General features: G+C 41.1%; 1 protein-coding gene across 8 annotated transcripts in view; it reads left to right on the top strand.

Annotated features, from left to right (window-relative positions):
• LOC139156863 (serine/threonine-protein kinase ICK-like) overlaps positions 1–19,199 on the top strand; it is a 33,275-nt gene extending 14,076 nt beyond the window's left edge. For 4 of the 8 annotated variants that reach the window (XM_070732987.1, XM_070732988.1, XM_070732986.1 and 1 more), the window contains 8 exons: positions 3,019–3,190; positions 4,910–5,077; positions 6,048–6,350; positions 8,464–8,651; positions 10,321–10,463; positions 11,598–11,726; positions 14,924–15,052; positions 16,183–19,199. In XM_070732987.1, coding sequence (XP_070589088.1) covers positions 3,019–3,190; positions 4,910–5,077; positions 6,048–6,350; positions 8,464–8,651; positions 10,321–10,463; positions 11,598–11,726; positions 14,924–15,052; positions 16,183–16,337 — 1,387 coding nt within the window. In that variant the 3' untranslated portion in view covers positions 16,338–19,199. Of the gene's footprint in view, positions 1–3,018; positions 3,191–4,909; positions 5,078–6,047; positions 6,351–8,463; positions 8,652–10,320; positions 10,464–11,597; positions 11,727–14,923; positions 15,053–16,182 lie in introns of those variants that run through there. The other 4 variants (XR_011557383.1, XM_070732991.1, XM_070732990.1 and 1 more) reach the window with 4 other exon arrangements.
• The last annotated feature ends 3,686 nt before the right edge of the window (positions 19,200–22,885 follow it).

The raw sequence follows: 22,885 nt of genomic DNA, 5'->3' as shown, positions 1-22,885 counted from the left end.
ATATGTGAATTAGGTTAACTCAGCCTTCCATCCTTCAGAGGTGGGTAAAATGAGGACCTGGATTGTGGGGGCAATTTGCTGGCTGTGCGAAGGGCGGCATAAAAAATCGAACAAAAAAATAAATAAATACTGTATACTAACTTGAATTAAAGTTTATTTTGAGAAATAACATATTCCTATAAACAGTCTAAAGTCATACACATACAGTAGAACCCCGACTTACGAGACTAATTGGTTCCGGAAGGAGGCTCGTAAGTCAGAACGCTCGTATGACGAAACATTGTTTCCTATAGGAAACAATGTAAAGTCAATTAATCCGTGCAACAACAAAAAAAACCGCTGCCGCCGAACGCGGAAGTTAGCGTTCAGAGACAGCTGCGATGCAGCGTGCGTGTTTTAAAACGTGGCAGCCGGCCTGGGGGGCTCGGGGGGAAGCCCCCGAGCCCCCCAGGCCGGCTGCAACCTTTTAAAACACACGCGCCACTTCGCAGCTCTCTGCTGAATCCGGAACGCTAACTTCCGCGTTCGGATTCAGCAGAGAGCTGCGAAGCAGCGCGCGTGTTTTAAAACGTGACAGCCGGCCTGGGGGGCTCGGGGGGAAGCCCCCGAGCCCCCCAGGCCGGCTGTGACGTTTTAAAACACGCGCGCTGCTTCGCAGCTCTCTGCTGAATCCGGAACGCTAACTTCCGCGTTCGGATTCAGCAGACAGCTGCGAAGCAGCACGCATGTTTTAAAACGTCACAGCCGGCCTGGGGGGCTCGGGGGCTTCCCCCCGAGCCCCCCAGACCGGCTGCCACGTTTTAAAACACGCGCGCTGCTTCGCAGCTGTCTGCTGAATCCGAACGCGGAAGTTAGCGTTCCGGATTCAGCAGAGAGCTGCGAAGCAGCGCGCGTGTTTTAAAACGTCACAGCCGGCCTGGGGGGCTCGGGGGCTTCCCCCCGAGCCCCCCAGACCGGCTGCCACGTTTTAAAACACGCGCGCTGCTTCGCAGCTGTCTGCTGAATCCGAACGCGGAAGTTAGCGTTCCGGATTCAGCAGAGAGCTGCGAAGCGGCGCGCGTGTTTTAAAACGTCACAGCCGGCCTGGGGGGCTCGGGGGCTTCCCCCCGAGCCCCCCAGGCCGGCTGCAACCTTTTAAAACACGCGCGCTGCTTCGCAGCTGTCTGCTGAATCCGAACGCGGAAGTTAGCGTTCCGGATTCAGCAGAGAGCTGCGAAGCAGCGCGCGTGTTTTAAAACGTCACAGCCGGCCTGGGGGGCTCGGGGGCTTCCCCCCGAGCCCCCCAGGCCGGCTGTCACCTTTTAAAACACACGCGCTGCTTCGCAGCTGTCTGCTGAATCCGAACGCGGAAGTTAGCGTTCCGGATTCAGCAGAGAGCTGCGAAGCGGCGCGCGTGTTTTAAAAGGTTGCAGCCGGCCTGGGGGGCTCAGGGGCTCCCCCCCGAGCCCCCCAGGCCGGCTGCAACCTTTTAAAACACGCGGGATACGAGCGCCAAGGAGCTGTCTCCTGAAGCCGAAAGCGGAAGTTAGTGTTCGGCTTCAGGAGACAGCTCCTTGGCGCTCGTATCCCGAATGTGAGCTCGGGAGACGAACAAAAATGTCGCTCCCCTCCCAGCTCTTATCTCGAGTAGCTCGTAAGTAGAGCTGCTCGTATGTCGAGGTTCCACTGTATTAAGTCAGAATAACAGTCCAAATACTTTAAAGTACATAGTCTTTCTTACCAGTTATCTTTGTCACAATCAGCAAACAAAGATATCAAGCTTAAACACATTTTAGCTATAGTACATGACCACAATACAAAGCATGCAGAGCTAACCTAACAGTGAGTAGCCAGACAAAGGCAATTGTACATAGGAATAGTATTTCTGTGTTTGAAGAAAATTTTGAAGATTCTTTCAGCAACAAGATTTCCTTGACTTAGTATAGGGGCTTCAGCATTTATTAACTTGTAGCGAATCCAAGGCATTTTATACCTGCTCCACATTTGTACAGATAGTTCTCAACTTACAACCATAATGGTGCCTGTCCATCACAGTTGTAAATCGTGTTTTGCTGTGGTTAAGTGAATGCTATGGTTGTTAAGCAAACCAGTGGTTTAGTCTGGGTACAATTTTGCTAAAAACAAAGTAAATGCTAGTTTGGGGCAAAACTGTAGCTCAATGCAGTCATGTGACCACAGGATGGATTTATTGGTTGGTTGGTTGGGCTTGTATGCTGCCCTTCTCCGAAGACTCAAACAGGATACCACAAACAGTAGTCAATGCAACCCAGTTGCAAGGCCCCTGAAATTCAGTTTTATGACCAGGGGAGGATGACAATTAGAATTCAAATCTGAGTCGTAAGTAAGCCTATCATTTTATGAAAAATTAGTAGCCAATTGGCTGTACAGTAATTGAAAGCTATCAATAGGCTCCAATGGCTTTATTCCAGCCAGGTTACATGGAATTGATTAATTAATTAATTAATATGTGCCATCAATCAAGTTGTGTTTGACTCCTAGAGAACCCATCGGTATTCCCCACAACTACATGAAAATTAAGAGATTATTAAACAAGTACTGATGCATAGTGGTTCATGAGTACTTTGTGTTATACAACTGCAGAGGCTGTGTTTCTTCATTGTCTTAAGCTATGTTCTGTTTAAGTGTTGCGTGCATGAATGAGCATGCGCACACGACCGAACTGGTAGGGACAGGATTTAGAACCCATTACTGGCATGAACCATATATAGTCTTTCCATAAATGCTTTCTATAATCCTGTTGATAGATAAGAACTGCGGGCGAATTCACAGTGAATGGCTTAACACAGTATATGTAACAGGCCATCCAATGAGATAAGAAAACTCATGAGCCCTGATAGAACACTTAAGCTGCAACTCAGTGTAATTACTATAGAGTTTTACCCCGAGAAAGGAGTGGGTAGTGAACACCCACAATGTCTTTATCCTGCATTAGCAGCTGCTTTAAGTACTATAATTCATGAAAAAAATATTGCTGTTTTGCTTATTTTTGGCTTTCAGGTACAGAGCTCCTGAAGTGCTCTTGAGGTCCACTAATTACAGTTCTCCCATTGATATCTGGGCTGTTGGTTGCATCATGGCAGAAGTTTATACCCTCAGGCCACTCTTTCCCGGGAGCAGTGAAATTGATACTATTTTCAAAATTTGCCAAGTGCTTGGAACGCCGAAAAAGGTAGTTAAATGCGATCTGGCCTTTGTTGGGTATAGAATATTGCAGACCTGAATAGCTTCTAAGGACTTTGTCTTTTTCTCAGTGCATTACAGGTCCCATTATGCTGGGTTGATATCAGATAGACAATTAAAATGACTCCAGGTTTACAGTATATTATCAACAGCTAAACAATGACACATTGCATGAAGAACCCAAAATAGCATAGATTATATCTCTTGATCATGTGTACATTTACTTGAAACTAAGTGAGTTCAGTGGGACTAAGCATTTGGGAAAAAGATATGCCTAGATTGCTCATATTTGGAGTTTTTAAAATGATGATGATGATGATGATTGCTTTTAAGATTATTTCCTTTTAAGATTAGTTCCTATGACTTTCCCAAATTTTTATCAGCAAAAAATATTCTCGAAGATAATGTGTCCTAGAGTTAGGGAAGATGAAAGCTGTAGGGCAAGAAAATTTGGATGATTGAAGGATCCTCCTCTCTCTTTCCCTTAGTATGTGTTCAATCAAGCCTAGATGAGGTGTCTTTTGATTGTAGTATAGGTTCAGTATAGGTTCAGTTGATTATACTGCAATAATTGTCCATTCTTAAGGTGAATTGTGTTGTGCCTTTGTTCTTCTGCTCCAAGTACATTAGATCCTATTCTGTAGGCTTGGCATCAGATGTGGTAGGGATACTTACTTTCAAAGCCCACTAGTTACTGACCATAATTGAGAATGGTCATTTTAATTCTTCATAGTACTGCAGACACTGTTAAAAGTTGTTTTCAAAAATTAGTTTTGACATTTTTTCAAGTTGGCATGTTTGGATAACAGATTATTTCAATATAAATTGTCAAAATAATTGTGTTGATTTAAAAGCATAACTCAATATGATTCTCTCTAACAGTTTCGATAATCATATTAAAACTTTCAATTCAAGCCAGATTTTTATGAACTGTCCTCGGTAGTAGTCAATGCAACCTCAGAGTTCCAACTATCCCAGGCACTCTACTGTCACATGATCATTATCTGGGCACTTAGCAACTGTTTTGTACCCTGCTTTTGCAACCTTTACTGCTAGCTTCCCCAGAAAGACAATGGAGAAGCCTGTAGGGAAGGCCACAAGTCTCCCCTATCTGCAAACCATCTCTCAGCCTTTGTATACCCATGTTATATCAGCCGCTTTTATGGCTTCACATTCCTACCTCAACCTGCACCATACCCCTGCACATCTGACTTGTGCTGCACCATTTCTCCCCTCTCCAGCCCATGCCATTCCTCTCGTGCATCCTCTCTGGTCCACACTGTGCCTCTTGTCTACTGTCTCATGCTTTCCTGACCCATGCTGTACCTTTCATGCAGCCCCAAACTCTTGTACACCCTCCACTTCTCCCCATATCACCAATGCACCTCCTCACTCCCTTCCCTACCTAACAGCAGTAACTTATCTGCCTTCCAGCCTGGGACTTGCAGTTTCCTACCAGTTTCCCAACTGACTTATTGTGGAAAGCCAGCAGGAAGTTGCCTCGCCTACCAGCATCAACCAGGTTTGCAGGTTTGCACTTTACTAAAGTGACACAGTCATGTTTTACAGCTGCATCACTTAGCAATGAAAATTGCAGTCCTAACAAGTCCAGCCATCACAGGTTGAGGATTATCTACAATATGGATGGAAGGCTGCAATAATATTACAAAAGTTCTCTTCATATAAGTCCTCTTTAACCCTTTTTCAGAACGATTGGCCCGAAGGCTACCAGCTTGCAGGCATCATGCATTTCCGGTGGCTCCAGTGTGTACCAAATAACCTGAAAACCCTCATCCCCAATGCCAGCAGTGAGGCCATCCAGCTCATGAGAGACATGCTGCAATGGGACTCCAAAAAGCGGCCAACTGCCAGTCAGGTTTGATATTCTTTTAGTAATAGCTCTTTATAGATAATGTTGTTGATAACATAGCACATTTTCTCTTTCAAAACTGAAAGAACCATCAAAGAGGAGAATATGCAGAAAGGTTTTTGCCCGTTATGCTTCTAACTATTGTTGATTTCCTTTTGCTACAAGCCCTAAATCAGTCTCCTCATTATGCAGGGTGGGCAATTTGTTGCCACTAGTGGTCAGTGAGGGGTTTGCAACCAGACTGCGGAACCATCCGCTTTCCCCACCTCTCGCCAGTCCGCAAAGCTGGAGACATTGGAGAACTGTCCTCTATAATATATGTGTTGTGGCTACTACTGCTGCAACATATTCTTCAGTTCTTCATGCAATTGTTACATTAACACAGCATCTCATTTTCTGAAAACATATGATGAGGTTTGCTACCTGGCTGAGCATTCAGTTCCCTACAGAGGATAGCCATCTGCCCATAGGCAGGAAAGGACATAAAGGGCACCCTCCCGCTAATTTCCCCCCAGCAACTGGTATTCTTGAGAGATGTGTTACCCTTTAGAGCCAAAGCTGGAACCTTTTTCTTTTTCCCGGAATAGTTGCGCAAACTGTACCTGTTTAAAAAGAGCCTTTCCCTAGGCAAAGTGACTGCAGGATTACAGGAAAATGTCCATTTGAGTTAAAGCAGGTCGCACAGTTCACTCGTTCCTGTTACCAAGCATGGCACTCTTTGTCAACTGGGCTCAAAAGCCTGTCAAAAGCATCAAAAGAAACTGAAGGTTTTTTTTAAATAAATCACATAAAAACAAAAAGTTTCTGGAACTTGAATCCTGCACGTATTAGGATGTCTTGGGCTTTTCCTTCCCATTTTCAGAATTATAGGAAATCCAGCTCTGGCTATTGAGGCTGAAAATATTCCCATATTCCTACCCTTGTTTGATTGCTTGGACTTCTTCACTAAATAATGAATTTTTCCTTTGGATTTTAGGCACTTCGATATCCTTACTTCCAAGTTGGCCAAGCCCTGGGCCCTTCTCAATGTATTCGGGAGCTGGGAAAGCAACAACGAGACCTTCTTGACAAAAGCCAAAGTCACCTTAAGCCCGTTCCGCCAGCAGCACCCCCGCCTAAAGCACAAAGTGGCCTCTCATTGAGACCATGTCCGCAGAGCTACTCTTCTCAATCCCTGTCCTACCCACACAAAGCAGACTCAACAGTGAGGGATCACTTAAAGGAAGCCAAGACAAGTCAGGGAGTCTTCCCAGAAATCCACACCACGCTTTCTCTACAGGTAAGAAGCTTTGAACACTTTGCATTTTTTAAACAGGTGCAATTATTACAGATTAATTAGAGTTGGAAGGGACTGTGTAGGGCATCTAGTCCAACTCCCTGCCTAAGCAGGAGACCCTACATAATTTCTGACAGATGGCAATCCAGTCTCTTCTTGAAACCTTCCAGTGATGAAGCTCCCACAACTTCTGAAGGCAAGCTGTCCCATTGATTGATTATTCTCACTGTCAGAACATTTCCCCTTATTTCCATGTTAAATCTCTCCTTGTCTAGTTTCCATCCATTATTCCTTGTCTGGCCCAAAGGTGCTTTGGAAAATAGCTTCATCCCTTCCACTCTGTGGCAGCCCCTCAAATATTGCAACACTGCTATCGTGGTCCTTCTCTTCACTAGACTAGCCATGCTGAGTACTTGCAAGTGTTCATCGTATGGTTTAGCCTCCAGTCCCTTAATAATCTTGGCTGCTCTTCTCTGTGCTTTTTCAGTGTTTCAACATCTTTTTTATAGTGTGGTGACCAAAACTGGATGCAGTACTCTAGGTGTGGTCTTACTAAGGCTTTATAGACTGATATTATGCTCTCTACATGGGGCTACCCTTGAAAAAACATTCAGAGACTACAAATAGTCCAGAATGCAGCTGCACAAGCTGTTGTGGGTGCACTTAGGTACACCCACATCACATCAACTCTCCGTGAGCTGCACTGGCTCTTAATCAGACTCTGGATGCAATTCAAGGTGTTGGTTATCACCTTTAAAGCCCTACATAGCTTAGGGCTAGACTATCTTCCAGACCGCCTCTTACCACATAGCTCCCAGCGACTGATAAGAGCCCACAGGGTTGGCCTTCTCCGGGTCCTGTCAGTTAAGCAATGTTGGTTAGCAGGACTGCAGGAGGGCCTTCTCTGTGGTGGCACCAGCTCTCTGGAGCCATCTACCTCCTGAGATCTGTACTGCCCCACCCTACTGACCTTCTGGAAAGCCTTAAAGACCTGGCTTTGCAAGCAGGCCTGGGGCCATTGATCGGGTGATTTATGTCGTGGATCCGGCCCCAAAAGAGATGTATGATTTTATTGAGTGAATTTTAAATCGTTTTAAAAATTGTTTTTGATCTTCAGTTTTATTGTAAGCCGTCCAGAGTCCCTCGGGAGTTGGGCAGCAAATAAATTTAACTCCACCATTTGGGTCTTTTACCCTCTGCACATGTGCAAAGCATTCTGTGCATGCACAAAGGGTAAAAAACCCCAAATGGCTGTGTCCGAGCAGACGGGCAGAGCCGGGGTGGCGCAGCAGGTAGAGTGCTGTACTGCAGGCCACTGAAGCTGACTGTAGATCTGAAGGTCAGCAGTTCAAATCTCATCACCGGCTCAAGGTTGACTCAGCCTTCCATCCTTCCAAGGTAGGTAAAATGAGGACCCAGATTGTGGGGGCAATAGCCTGGCTCTGTTAAAAAAAAAGTGCTATTGCTTACCTGTTGTAAGCTGCCTTGAGTCTAAGGAGAAGGGCGGCATAAAAATTGAATGAATGAATGCATCTTTCTTTGCAACCAGCTCTCCGACGACTAATAGGCACGAGCGAACCCGGAGCATTTCACCCCTGATCTGTGAGATACTTTATCTTGTAACAAACTGTTTATCTAGCTAAGCTTTTTTTTTAATTGGAGAAGCTTTCTGTGATTGGAATCAATTATACATAGAATAGAACCTCTGGTCAGAACCATTATTTGTTCCATAACTTTGGTCACAAGCCGATTTGGTCATGACCTGAACCTAATTTTGAAAATTTGATACTTACAAAAGAAAAAACAAATGGCACAGAAGGGGAAATTGGCTGTGGGGGAAAAAATGTGATTTTTTTTTTTGTTTGGAACCTGATTTGATCATGGTCAGAAACTTTCGTGATCAGTGATTCGACTGTATCTGCTGCTGAACTATTGCTTTCCTATGATTGCAATACCTTCATTTTTAAGAAGGTAGTAGACCAAGAGAGGGATCAGATTCCAGCAGCTATAGGAGTATGAGAAATCTGGAAGCTGATCATATGCTCACAGAGAGTGACCCCCAATTTCTTTGCATTTACAAAGCTATTTAAACTCTGGCATATTTTTATCTTGACAGAGAACTTCCATTCCCACAGAAGAAGCCAATGGTGATCTCAAACCAAAGAACCGGCAAAAATGGAGCCACATTATTGGAACACTAAAAAATTCTGAGGAGTGGGATACCGTGGAAGAGAGTGATAGGAACTCTTCCCTGAGTAGAACAGATTTTAAAAACAAAGGGCAGAGTGATGATGCTCTTTGTAGGTAAGCTTTTGAATTCCCATGTGTATGATAGGTTTCTCAGCCTTTAAGATGTTTGGACTTTCCCAGCCAGCCATTCTTATCTTAGTGATATATTTTAAAAATAAGGATGGGCAATATATGGCTTCTCCAATGATGGAGGACTGTTGGCCATGTTGGCTAGAACTGATAGAAAGTTCAGACACCCTTGTAGGGATTCATATAACTCCTCCCTGATTTATAGGCTATATTCCATTCCTGCTTAATATTGTTATTGTTGATGTTGTTTTTAGATTTGTATGCCGCCCCTCTCCGCAGACTCGGGGCGGCTCACAGCAGTGACAAAAAACAATATACATTGACAATCTAATAATTCAAAATCTAAAATAACACTTGTACATTTAAAAATCTAAAAGCAAAGACCCCAATAAAAAAACATACATATAGTCATATCATGCACTAAAACTACATAGGCAGGGGGAGATGTCTCAGTTCCCCCACGCTTGACGACAGAGATGGGTTTTAAGAAATTTACGAAAGGCAAGGAGGGTAGGGGCAGTTCTAATCTCTGGAGGGAGCTGATTCCAGAGGGTCGGCGCCGCCACAGAGAAGGCTCTTCTCCTGTGTCCCGCCAGACGACATTGTTTAGTCGACAGGACCGGAGAAGACCAACTCTGTGGGACCTGACCAGTCGCTGGGATTTGTGCGGCAGAAGGCGGTCTCACAGATATCCTGGTCCGGTGCCATGAAGGGCTTTATAGGTAATAACCAACACTTTGAATTGTGACCGGAAATTGATCGGCAACCAATGCAGACTGCAGAGTATTGGAGTAACATGGGCATATTCAGAAAAACCCATGATTGCTCTCGCAGCTGCATTCTGCACAATCTGAAGTTTCCGACCATTCTTCAAAGATCTATATAAGATCTATTAAAGCTGAACTTAGTAATATCCTTTTCCGAGAAAATATGAATGCACAAATTGTATTGTCACCATGTGTGCAGCCAGTTTATTCTCCTACAGAGCAACAAATGGCACAAAATCACATTTCCAGTATCCTGTGTAAATATGCATTTGTGTGTCATATGGTGATTTTGCTCAGTTAATATACAAACATCTCTTGATATTAAGGTAAAAAACTGTCTCATCAATAATTATTGAGCCTGTTCAATAGCTATCTAGCTGTTTGTTCACATCTTTATTTAGAAGATTATCCAAATTAATTTAATGGAACTTACTCTCAGAGGAGAACAACTTAGTTACATGTATATTTATTAAGGCTTGAGACCTATTTCCTTCACTGGAAACTCCTGTCTAAGTAACCTTACCTAACAAGTATGTGATGGAGCAAGGCAAAAGTTATTTGAACATTACAGATTTCTTTCTATGTGATCTTAATTAATCGTTTTAGTATGTAGTTATTTTTGGTATTTGAGCATCAGAAAAACATGTGGGAATTTGCCCTGAACTTTTGTGTTTTTGTTTTAGATTTTTATCCCACCTTTTATTTTATATGCAACTCAACATATCAATACTCATTCCTTCTTCCATTTTCATCTCACAACAGCAGCCCTGGAAGGATTCAGTTGAAACTTCTTTTGGTCGGGGGGGGGGGGGGGGAGAAAGCATGTGAATTGATATAGAGGGGTGTATTGTGAGCATCTGAAGTAGGTTATTTATTTTATGTTACAGATTTGAAAGTATTTTGGATCTGAAATCTTCAGCCTGTTTAGGGACAGGAAACAGCGCACCTTCCTATCTTCAACAGGACATGCCAGCATGCCAAGTTTCTGCAGCCAAACAACATTATTTGAAACATTCTAGGTATTTACCTGGTTAGTAAAACAAGCAAATCCAAACCATAATCATTTCTGTAATATTTCATAGAAATAGCGTTTAAATTGGGAGGGGGAGTAGTACCATATGAATTCACAACCTCAAACTGCTTGTTGTATAAATACTTGTTTTTGTTTCCTTTGCTTGTGTGTCCAAATAGTAGCAGATGTGACAAATGGTAGACTTTTCAAAATGCTATAAATTTGCTCTACCATGTGAAAGCAGTATCTTTGTTATGCGCTTTGCAGACAATATTTTCACAGATTAAATTCTATTCAATTTATGATCTGTATGTTTACTTATGCCATCTTTCCTCCACGAAGTTCAGTCTATTTTTTGATAGTAACTGGTTTGCTTTTATAGAAAAAACTTTGCTGGCAAACAGAAACTGAATTTCTCATAGGTTTTTGGTAGAAAGCATTCTAAAAAGATGTCAACTCTTGTTTGCTTTAACACACCCAAAACCAAGCAAAGTAATTCTCCCATGTCGAATCAGACAATGAATTCTTCTTCCATTGTGGCTTACAACTGCTTCCTTCAAAAATATAAAATAAAATAAATAAAGACTGCAATAACTAATTGGTAGAAGGTTGCTCACCTTTTTCTATAGGGTCAGCAACTATAATCAAACAGCTTTTCAGTCAAAGCAACGGTGATATCCAAGCTAAATGGAGTATCTATCAAGACAAGACAGAATGCAAGCTTGTGATTTTGTGTTGAACCTAAGGAGTACATTGGGAAGTCATCATCTGATTGAAAACTAAGAATGGCAACAGAAAGATCTTTTGTACTAATTAGTCAGTATTTGCACCATCTAACTGTTTAAATTAACTAAGGAAAGTGACACAATGTTAGCATTGAGCAGCCCACTTTGCCATTTCTTCATTATTCCAGCACCTCTTGTTTCTTTTCTCTAAAGGCACATACTGATTAACTGTCCAAATCTCTAGGATGAAAGAATCTTTTAAGAATCTTCTTTTTCTAAAAAAAAATAATCAGCACCAATCTGCAGTAACGGTTGCAAATAATTACATTAGTTGGGAATTACAACAGCACAGAAATAGAAGAGAAAAAGATATATCAGTTTGTAATACATCTGCGGCATTTTAATAGTTGTCTTGTTTTGACCTTAGGAATAAGCCCAAGGAATAATTTGGTGTCTAGTTCAAGCAAAGATTCTGTCCTACCAAATCCATGGCCAAGTTCTAGTTTGCCTAGAAAGATGTCGGCAACAGCAGGCGGGATCACCAGGCTGAATACCAGTAAGAAGTATTACTAAAACTTCTGAGGGATTTATTAAAGTCATTCTGATCCTCACCATTCCCAGTTTTCTGAATGGGAATACTTCTATTTTTTAAAAATATATATTTTATTGATTTTTATAATGTAAAAAACTACCCACAATACAAAACAGTGCACAGTGAATTGTGCTCCCACCACCCAACAACAGTTATTCAGTCCCTCTACCAAATGAGGGTGTACTAATTTATAATTTTTTAAAACCAGAAACAACAACATATTTACAAAGTGTAGAGTGATTCCAATTTGTTCTTTATGGCTTGGTCTCGAATTCTACTAGCCATAAAACCTCTGACCCTGTCCCATCTTCTGAATGGGATACTTCTAAAAGATCCCTGAACCAAGTTCTCAAAGGCATTCTTAGTTTGACTGAGTCCAGTGGATATTTTCTCCCTAATAATTCTGGATAGATTACATTCTTTGATTTCCTATGAATCGGACTTTTAATATTCTTATGACAAAAAACCACTCCTTTTAAAAAATAACAGTATGCCTTTCACTGCCAGTTCAGAAAGTCTGCTGGCTATAGCAGAAATTTGGCCCATTGCTAGTTATATTTCATTCAGGTTGCTGTTTTATGTGACCTTATCAGAGAAATGAATACCAGAGAAATAAATAAAGCTAAAACTTCTATGGCATCTTTTCATATGGACTGGGGTTTATTACAAGGATAACAGCTTCTAATAAGCATCATTCTAAACAAAACATAGAAACATAGAAGTCTGACGGCAGAAAAAGACCCCATGGTCCATCTAGTCTGCCCTTATACTATTCTCTGTATTTTATCTTAGGATGGATATATGTTTATCCCAGGCATGTTTAAATTCAGTTACTGTGGATTTATCTACCACGTCTGCTGGAAGTTTGTTCCAAGGATCCACTACTCTTTCAGTAAAATAATATTTTCTCATGTTGCTTTTGATCTTACCCCCAACTAACCTCAGATTGTGTCCCCTTGTTCTTGTGTTCACTTTCCTATTAAAAACACTTCCCTCCTGAACCTTATTTAACCCTTTAATATATTTAAATGTTTCGATCATGTCCCCCCTTTTCCTTCTGTCCTCCAGACTATACAGATTGAGTTCATTAAGTCTTTCCTGATACGTTTTATACTTAAGACCTTCCACCATTCTTGTAGCCCGTCTTTGGACCCGTTCAATTTTGTCAATATCTTTTTGTAGGTGAGGTCTCCAGAACTGAACACAGTATTCCAAATGTGGTCTCACCAGCATTCTATATAGCGGGATCATGATCTCCCTCTTCCTGCTTGTTATACCTCTAGCTATGCAGCCAAGCATCCTACTTGCTTTCCCTACCGCCTGATTGCACTGTTCACCCATTTTGAGACTGTCAGAAATCACTACGCCTAAATCCTTTTCTTTTGAAGTATTTGCTAACACAGAACTGCCAATACTACAAAGTAGGAGGGATAGTGTCCCTTTAAAGCACAGGTGTCAAATCTGCTGCCTTGCTGTCACGTGATGTTTCATGACATTTTTCCACTTCGTGGAACTGGGGTGGTTGTGGCCTGCACATGACACATCGGGCCAATGGGCTGCCATTTTGACACCCTTGTTTTAGAGATTGATGGCATGGTTTTTTTCCCCATATGATAGTAAAACAGGACTCTTACTGTGCATGTGTGTTTATTATATTATATTATATTATATTATATTATATTATATTATATTATATTATATTATATTATATTATATTATATTATATTATATTATATTATATTATATTATATTATATTACAGTGAACCCTCGATCATCGCGAGGGTTCCGTTCCAGGACCCCACGCGATGATCGATTTTTAGCGAAGTAGCGGTGCGGAAGTAAAAACACCATCTGCGCGTGCGCAGATGGTGTTTTTGCTTCTACTGCCGCCCGCCCTTCGCCCGCCCACCCCGTTGCTCGCGCAACGGCTTCCCTGGGTGCCCGCTCGCTTGGGAACATCCCAGCTCCGCTCCCCAGCTGGGAAGCGGATCTAGGGAGTCCCCACCGCGCGCGCGTTGCTGGGGAAAGCGCGCGCGCTTGGGAACATCCCAGCTCCGCTCCCCAGCTGGGAAGCGGATCTAGGGAGTCCCCACCGCGCGCGCGTTGCTGGGGAAAGCGCGCGCGCTTGGGAACATCCCAGCTTCGCTCCCCAGCTGGGAAGCGGATCTAGGGAGTCCCCACCGCGCGCGCTTTCCCCAGCAACGCGCGCGCGGTGGGGACTCCCTAGATCCGCTTCCCAGCTGGGGAGCGAAGCTGGGATGTTCCCAAGCGCGCGCGCTTTCCCCAGCAACGCGCGCGCGGTGGGGACTCCCTAGATCTGCTTCCCAGCTGGGGAGCGAAGCTGGGATGTTCCCAAGCGCGCGCGCTTTCCCCAGCAACGCGCGCGCGGTGGGGACTCCCTAGATCCGCTTCCCAGCTGGGGAGCGAAGCTGGGATGTTCCCAAGCGCGCGCGCTTTCCCCAGCAACGCGCGCGCGGTGGGGACTCCCTAGATCCGCTTCCCAGCTGGGAAGCGGAGCTAGGGTGCCCCAAGCTCGCGCTCCAGCCCACCGCCGCTGGGGTCTTACCGGGGCAAGAGGGGGAAGACCCAGGGAAGCCTCTGCCCGGCGGGGAAACTCCACCATCTACGCATGCGTGGAAGGGCACGCATGCGCAGATGGTGGAGTTTACTTCCGGGTTGCAAACTAGCGAAATAGCCCTTTCGCGATCCTTGAGGACGCGAAACTCGAGGGTTCACTGTATATTATATTACATTATTTGTATATATTTTATATATTATCACCATATTTTTGCTGATAATGAAAAGGAAGGGAGACTAGTATAGATCTAGTATGATGGATGGATGGATGGATAGATAGAGTAGATAGATAAATAGAGTAGATAGATAGATAGATAGATAGATAGATAGATAGATAGATAGATAGATAGATAGATAGATAGATAGATAGATAGATAGATAGTTGGGGCTTATGCTGATTGAAATAATGTTTGCATTTGAAGTTATGTTAATTAAATGCCAGTGTCCTAGCCAACACATTTTGACTAGGAATGAACTGATGTTCCTTTTAAAGAAGCAATTGCAAATGGTGTATGGTGCCTAAGGAATGTTTCTCTTGACCTTCTGCATTGATGCATCCCCCTTTTTTTGTAATTTATTTTAGATTGTACAGGATCAAGTGGCCTTCTGGGTGCTTATGTCCCTTCCTTTGTGAAAAAAGAAGTTGGCTCTGCTGGCCAGAGAGTGCAGTTGGCACCAGTTCTTGATCCATCTCCTGCAGATTCATCTTCTCGTAAGCTCTGTTTCCCTCTGGAAATGATGTTATCTACTATGAGAGTAAAGTCACTACTCTGGCATTTTGTTTGGGAAATCCTCACAGTTCACAACTTCTTGGGTTTCAACTCAATGTTAATTGAGTCAGGAAAACCTCATGTTAATAAGTAACTGTTTTGAAAGGATTTTTTGGGGGGAAATGTATGACTTTCTGTGTTAGACAGTAAAAAACAAGAAGAAATATAGATGCTATAATTGTATGCTCTACTGTGCCTTGCACGTAATACATAATAATGTTTTCTTTCAATAGAAGAGAATATTTGTAGCTCAGAATTGAATGGCGGAGTGCTAAGTAGTCTCTGAGCTTGGTTGTTTGCTTACAGGTTTCTCATTACCCAATTAGGTAACTTCATCAGTGCTAATGAGTATGTCAATGTTGGTGGGAATTAGTTTCTCCTTGATAGTTCCTTTACTTGACAGTTTGCCAGGTGTTAATCCCTGCTTATCTGGGTGATGCCTAGCAGCTCAGTCTGCAGGTAGAAAAAAAACTATGAGAAGCATTTCAGGAAGGAGCCTTTTCAGAGACTACAATGAGAGGAGATTAAGGTTCTCCTTAAAGTAAACTTACAATAAAGATAGTGCTGATACTACTTGTTGTGCTTCTTGTCTGGACAACCTCACATGGCTAACACCTCTGTGACCAGACCTGTGTGATGGGATGCCTACAGAGTTATCAACACCACCAATCACACAGGATGCAACATATGTGCAGATAAAATAGAATCATTACTAAACTCCTGTAATTTTTATAATCTACAATATATTTTATAATTTAAAATATAATTTAAAAGACACCCAGCATTTTGCTTCCCTTTCAATTAAATTGTTCTTAGGAGCGGAACCTCTTTCCTACCATTCCCTATTCTGATATAGAATATCACTCATCCCAACTACATTTTATTTGGGAATAACAGTGTCAAAATCTGAGTAGATTTTGGAGGAACCAAGACCCAACCAGGTCTTCTTCTATTCGTCGGAATTCTGAATCCACTGCTTTAATTTGGAATAGGATGTTTTAATCTGAGTTCCACATCTGACTGTCACCTTGACTTGCTCTCTCTTTTTCATGTTGTCCTTCTTCATTTGTAGAATACAGTTCCTTGAAGACTATCAGACCTCATATTTTGAGGCCATCATTTAACATGTCTATGAAAAGCACACCAGGGTTGCTGCCGGCTCCACCTCCTGTTCAACCAGTGCATGGAAGGATTGACTGGTCTTCAAAATATTCTGCTCGCCGCTGAATTATGGGATTGGAGCTTGCTTTCCATGACACTGGCTAAACACCCAGTCTCCTGTAACATTTCTCCTGTCCGTATTTTCTATGACATTTCCGGACCTTTTAAGAGAGTTTACTTTTTGTATGTATTTGAATGCAAAATTGTGTAACTTTTGTATTGTTCTTATTTTATGATTGAGCATTTATTTTCATAGGACCAGTGCACATTTGTATATCAGCACAGAATTGTGGAAATTTTTTTTTGACCTGGGGGCTTTTTTAAATAACTTTTAAAATTCAAATTTTTAGAAAGAAAAGGATTTTTCTTTTCTTTTTTGACCACATTTTATATAAACAAATAAATGTAGCAATAAGGCAGTATTTAATATAATTAAGGTACTGTTCATACTGTAATGACATTTATCCAATATTCTATGTTAAGTTTCTGAATATGGTATGCTGGGAAAATAACCCACTGAGTAGCTACATTCTTCTCTAACTCCATAATGAAATAGCCACACACAGTTTTTGTAGTAAAATACAAGTTTGGCATTTTGTTTTTACATGACTGGGAATTATTAGAGCCAGTGTATAAATTCAGCACAGCACAATCTTGACCACAATCTTGTATAATTTTAGGATATAGATGGTAACGTGTACTTTTGGCAGGGAAAGAGGCGTTTTCTTTAATTATATTTTGAATAGTATTTGGTCGGAGTATCATACTTCTATGGAATTCTAAAGTTACTGGTTGGTATAATTCACCATAAGCATTACAATATAGTTCTTCTCATTGTTAATGGCAGTGAAATATTAGCGTAGTCGTGCACTAGGATGGTCACATTTGGACCCCATGCCATTTCATACTTAACACTAGCCTCGTTTCACAGTGAAAACTAAGTTTATTATAGGGAATCCTGCTTCAGTTGCGAGCAATATGTTTTTTAGGGTAGTAAGTCTTAGAAACTATTTAAAGCAATATTAAATATGACAAAGCTGGGTTTGTAGAGTAATATAATGAAGTATAAAGTATTAAAGTAAGTACCAGCAGCAGCATCAGAGTTGAAATTTTTTATATATTCATAGCCTACATTTTATTTTTAATTTCTTAAGCTTTTCTTTTGCCCAAATGCAATTTTCTTGTTTCAGTATACAGTGAGTAGAAAAAATATTTCATATAATTAAAGGCTTACTTTCAAGAATAAGTTGGCATTGCTCATTTTTAGTTAGAAGTAAATTTCATTCCTTCTACAAATCAACATAGAGGGGTTTTTTTGTTTTGCTTTTGGTAAAGTAGAAATGGAAATCTGGGAGCTTTGGGATAGAAAAGGTGTTGAAGTTCAGTGGCCCTATCTCTTCTTATACTAAAAAATAAAAATAAAAATTGAAGAATTAAACTTTGTGCATGTCAATTCAGAAAGAAGGCTGGAAGCTGCATCTTCTCAGGGAGAAATAATAATCCCAAATAAGCATTCCATTTAAGCATTCGATGTAGTATCCATATCTCTTCTGTAGCGTTGTTTTCTAGACCTCTCAGTCTGTTTCGTGTTATTTCCTTTTCCCCTTTTCATAAAACAGACACTGTAGATAGAAAAGCTATAGTTTGTATATGTTAAGTTATCCCTGTTAAAACAATTAGTTCAATAGCAAACTCAATAGTTTTTGTGTTGGATCTGAAAATTCCAGATTAAAGCTGGAAAAAAGCATTCCTTTGTTCAGACACCGTGTTACATGCCTTCATCCTCATTGATTGCAGCAGAGTTTTCCTCCCTGGTGCTGCTCAACTTGTGAGAAGTGACAATGTGGCAGAACTGTCAATATAAATAATAATTGTTCAATTGCAATTGATTACTAAAGACAACAATCAATATCAAAGATAGCAGAAGTGCCTTGGAAAATAACATTTTCAACAAGGCTGGTCCAATATTAGCCTAAGACAGCAAGATTCTTTTCCCCAGAAACGGATGTGCTATATAAATAGATCGGCATTTATGCTGATGACAAAAATATGCAAACTCTTCTAGCCATCTTCACTGGTATTGGATTTTATGCTAGTTCTAGATTGTAAAAATATCTGCAATGTCTAGAATTATATCATTGTCTAAATTGAAATTATATACCAGGTACATTTGGTCATTAGTTCTTTTGAGAAACTACAGAATAATATAACCATATAGTGGAATATGCACCAAAGCAATTCTTCCACTACTGTCCCCCATAGTTCTTCTTTCCTTCTGGAAGGAAGTAACCTGGAAAGGGGGGGGGAAATCAGAGCCATTTTTAAAAATTCTATCAAAAATGTGAGATGATTTAAGAAGTGTCCATGCCTACTTTGTGGTAAAATTAGATTTGTACCAGATAAAAACTACAAACTAGTTCATATACTCATGCAGCATATTAGAACTTGAAAGATAAATATTCCCTTTATCCTATTTTAAAGTAGCGCAAACCTATCTATTTTTCATTTATTTAAGCCATCCTTAATATAATTACTCATAATACATTCCTGGTAAGTTACTCATGAGTAAACAAAGTTTCTGTCATCCTATTGAGCAATACTTATTCATAATATTTGTTAAGGATGTAAAAATAATTCTGTTAATACTTCTGTCAGTACAAATTTATCAGTGTTGAATGACACTGCCATGAGAAATCTATGGTTTGCAGATCATTGCATCCATAGAAAGCTTTAGGTATTTTTAAAAATAAAAGTATTGTTTTCTTTGGTCGAGAACAGTAGGTATAGAAAGTATTAAAATGTAATTTGAATAAGCAGGTGTATTTGACAAATGAAAATTGTCCATTTTTTCCTCCTTGTGTTTGTGTTTGTATTTGTTTCCTTTTCTATCTCAGAAAGTCCTTTTTGAAATAAAATTATTTAAACATTGATTACTGTTTCATAATTTCTGCATTAACAAATATCGATATTATTTCTTAAATACCCTTTGAAAATAATTACACTTTAAAGTCTTCTGCCTGATATATAGTTGATAATATATACTGCTCAAAAAAATAAAGGGAACACTCTAACACATCCTAGATCTGAATGAATGAAATATTCTCATTGAATACTTTGTTCTGTACAAAGTTGAATGTGCACAACAGCATGTGAAATTGATTGTCAATCAGTGTTGCTTCCTAAGTGGATAGTTTGATTTCACAGAAGTTTGATTTACTTGGAATTATATTGTGTTGTTTAAGTGTTCCCTTTATTTTTTTGAGCAGTGTATATCACCTTTTTCCAAGGTGATTTATATGCTCTTAGGAAATAAATGATGTAAATATTTATAATTGAAACAAGGGAATTTTAACAAGTGAGATAGCTCTCAAAATTAACTCACTAAGAGCCACTTGTGAGTTTTAATGATTGTGAGAAATGCTGGATTGGATGAGATGGATGTTGGAAGGGATGGACATTGGAATTAAATTTAAAATCTGCAAAGCAAGTAGACGTAAGAAACTTTTTGTTGTAGGCAAAACTTATTTTTTTAAAAACAAAAGCAGATAAAATTATGGCAAATAGGTTAAGATGTTCAAGTAATAATAGGCTTTAATTTTCCTATGTTCAAAAATCCTTAGATATGGTGTATGTAAGCATGAAACAGAGACATCTGCTACTTGAGAGAGAGAATTGCAGCTTTTATAAAGTATTAAAGTTCAGATACATTGCACTGACAACAAAGATACATAGAGTCAAGGCCATGGTTTTCCAAGCCATATCATGCTTATAGAACCTTGATCACCAAAAAACCTGAATAGAAAAGTCTGGGCCGTTGTCCTGTAATGCTAGAGAAACTGCTGAAGATACCTGGACCACAAGAACACTGAACAATTCAATAAATAATTTCAGTATGAAATAAGATAATACTAGTATGCTCAGGAGAAGAGCTAATAATGAAATTAAAGCTTAAAAATTGGACACAAGGCAAAGAAAAAAATAACTGAAGAAGGTTCTGAAACAAATTCTATTATTCAGTGCATCAAACTTCCTCCTAAAAGGACTTCTGCTGACCTTTTGCTGACCCATCATCTCAAAAGGCCCCCTGTGCATCACAGAATGACAAGCAAAAAAGAAAAATGTGTAGGAAATAAAAGTTAAAGAGATGTAGAGGGGGCAGAGAGCATGCAATAAATGCCATTTTATTAATAATTTAATTTAATTTATTAGATTTGTATGCCGCCCCTCTCCGGAGACTCAGAGAGGCTCACAACAATCACAACAATATACAAATCCAATATTTTAAAAGAAACAAAATATTTTAAAAAGCCCATCATTAAGAACCATTTAATAGAATCATACCATTCATAAAACTATATGTGCTTAGGGTATATCTCAATTCCCCCATGCCTGACGACAGAAGTGGGTGCCTGGAGGCTGTTAGGGTCTGGATGAGTGTCAACAGACTCAGACTCAACCCTGATAAGATGGAATGGCTGTGGGTTTTGGCTCCTAAGGACAATTCCATCTGTCTGTCCATTACCCTGGGGGGGGGAATTACTGACCCCTCAGAGAGGGTCTGCAACTTGGCCGTCTTCCTCGATTCACAGCTAATATTAGAGAACCATCTTTCAACTGTGGCAAGGAGGGCGTTTGCCCAGGTTCACCTGGTGCACCAGTTGCGGCCCTATCTGGACCGGGAGTCACTGCTCACGGTCACTCATGCCCTCATCACCTCGAGGTTTGACTACTGTAATGCTCTCTACATGGGGTTACCTTTGAAGAGTGTTTGGAAACTTCAGATCGTGCAGAATGCAGCTGCGAGAGCAATCATGGGCTTTCCCAAATATGCCCATATCACACCAACACTCTGCAGTCTGCATTGGTTGCCGATCAGTTTCTGGTCACAAGTCAAACTGTTGGTTATGACCTATAAAGCCCTTCATGGCATCGGACCAAAATATCTCTGGGACCCCATTCTGCCGCATGAATCCCAGCGACCGGTTAGGTCCCACAGAGTTGGCCTTTTCCAGGTCCCGTCGACGAAACAATGTCGTCTGGCGGGACCCAGAGGAAGAGCCTTCTTTGTGGCAGCCCCGACCCTCTGGAATCAACTCCCCCTAAAACCCACCTCTGCCGTCAGGCATGGGGAAATTGATTCCCCCGGGCCGTTCCATTTTGTGTATGGTTTGTTTAGGATGTATGACTGTTTTTTATATTAATGGGTTTTAAACTGTTTTTTAATCATTAGATTTGTACTGTATTTTGTTGTTGTGAGCCGCTCCAAGTCTCCGGAGAGGGGCAGCATACAAATCTAATAAATAACAATAACAACAACAAACAACAACAACAATAATAATAATAATATCCATTTAATATCCCAAGGCCATGGCCCAAAGGTTGCTCATTTACTGCTGAGCCTGATCGTCTTGCTGAAAGTTGGAAAGGAGGAAGAAATTTATGAATGCACCGCAGCCTTAGAATCAAGAGAAAAGCATACGTTACATAGCTAAAAAAAACCTAAGCCAGTGATGGCAAACCTATGGCACGGGTGCCACAGGTGGCACATGGAGCCACATCTGCTGGCACGCCAGTTGTTGCCCTCGCTCAGCACCAATGTGCATGTGTGTGATAACCAGCTGATTTTTGGTTTGCACAGAGGCTCAGGGAGGGTGTTGTTCTCTTCAAAAGAACTATGAATTATGATCCCGCTATATAGAGCGCTGGTGAGACCACATTTGGAATACTGTGCTCAGTTCTGGAGACCACACCTACAAAAAGATATTGACAAAATTGAACGGGTCCAAAGACGGGCTACAAGAATGGTGGAAGGTCTTAAGCATAAAACGTATCAGAAAATATTATTTTGTTGAAAGAGTAGTAGATCCTTGGAACAAACTTCCAGCAGACTTGGTAGATAAATCCACAGTAACTGAATTTAAACATGCCTGGGATAAACATATATCCATTGTAAGATAAAATACAGGAAATAGTATAAGGGCAGACTAGATGGACCATGAGGTCTTTTTCTGCCGTCAGACTTCTATGTTTCTCTGTTTCTCCAGGGGGATGGGGGAGGGCGTTTTTATCTTCACCCTGCTCCAGGGAAGCCTTTGGAGCCTGGGGAGGGCAAAACATAAGTCTACTGGGCCCACCAGAAGTTGGGAAACAAGCCCTTTCCAGCCTCCAAAGGGGCCTTCGAGGGAGGGGGGGAGAAGCTGTTTTCGCCCACCCCAGACATTGACTTATGTGTGTGGGCACTCACGCATGTGTGATAGTGTGCACACATGCTCTTTTGGTACCTGAGGAAAAAAAGTTTTGCCATCACTGACCTAAGCTTTCCAGAAAGTCTTAATAAATTCTGCTGCTCTTTCGGCACCTGAGGGGAAAAAGTTTTGCCATCACTGACCTAAGCTTTCCAGAAAGTCTTAATAAATTCTGCTTGGAATTTTTTTTTTAAATTTGGGCTGTTTAGGACTAACTGCTCTTCTATAATTGTAGGTGTAAAAGCGGGGGGGAAAAGAATGGCAGACTGCCACATGCAGCGCCTCACTTGGATGTGTCTGGAGTCTTGGAAGCTTGACTACCCTACGTTCTCCTACAATGGACCTTGAGCTTGTTTGGAGGTTCTAGCA

The sequence above is a fragment of the Erythrolamprus reginae genome, chromosome 1, assembly GCF_031021105.1.
Source record: "Erythrolamprus reginae isolate rEryReg1 chromosome 1, rEryReg1.hap1, whole genome shotgun sequence".
Lineage (NCBI taxonomy): Eukaryota > Metazoa > Chordata > Lepidosauria > Squamata > Dipsadidae > Erythrolamprus > Erythrolamprus reginae.
Note: the sequence above shows the minus strand (reverse complement) of the source record. Positions and strands in the feature narration are given on the sequence as shown.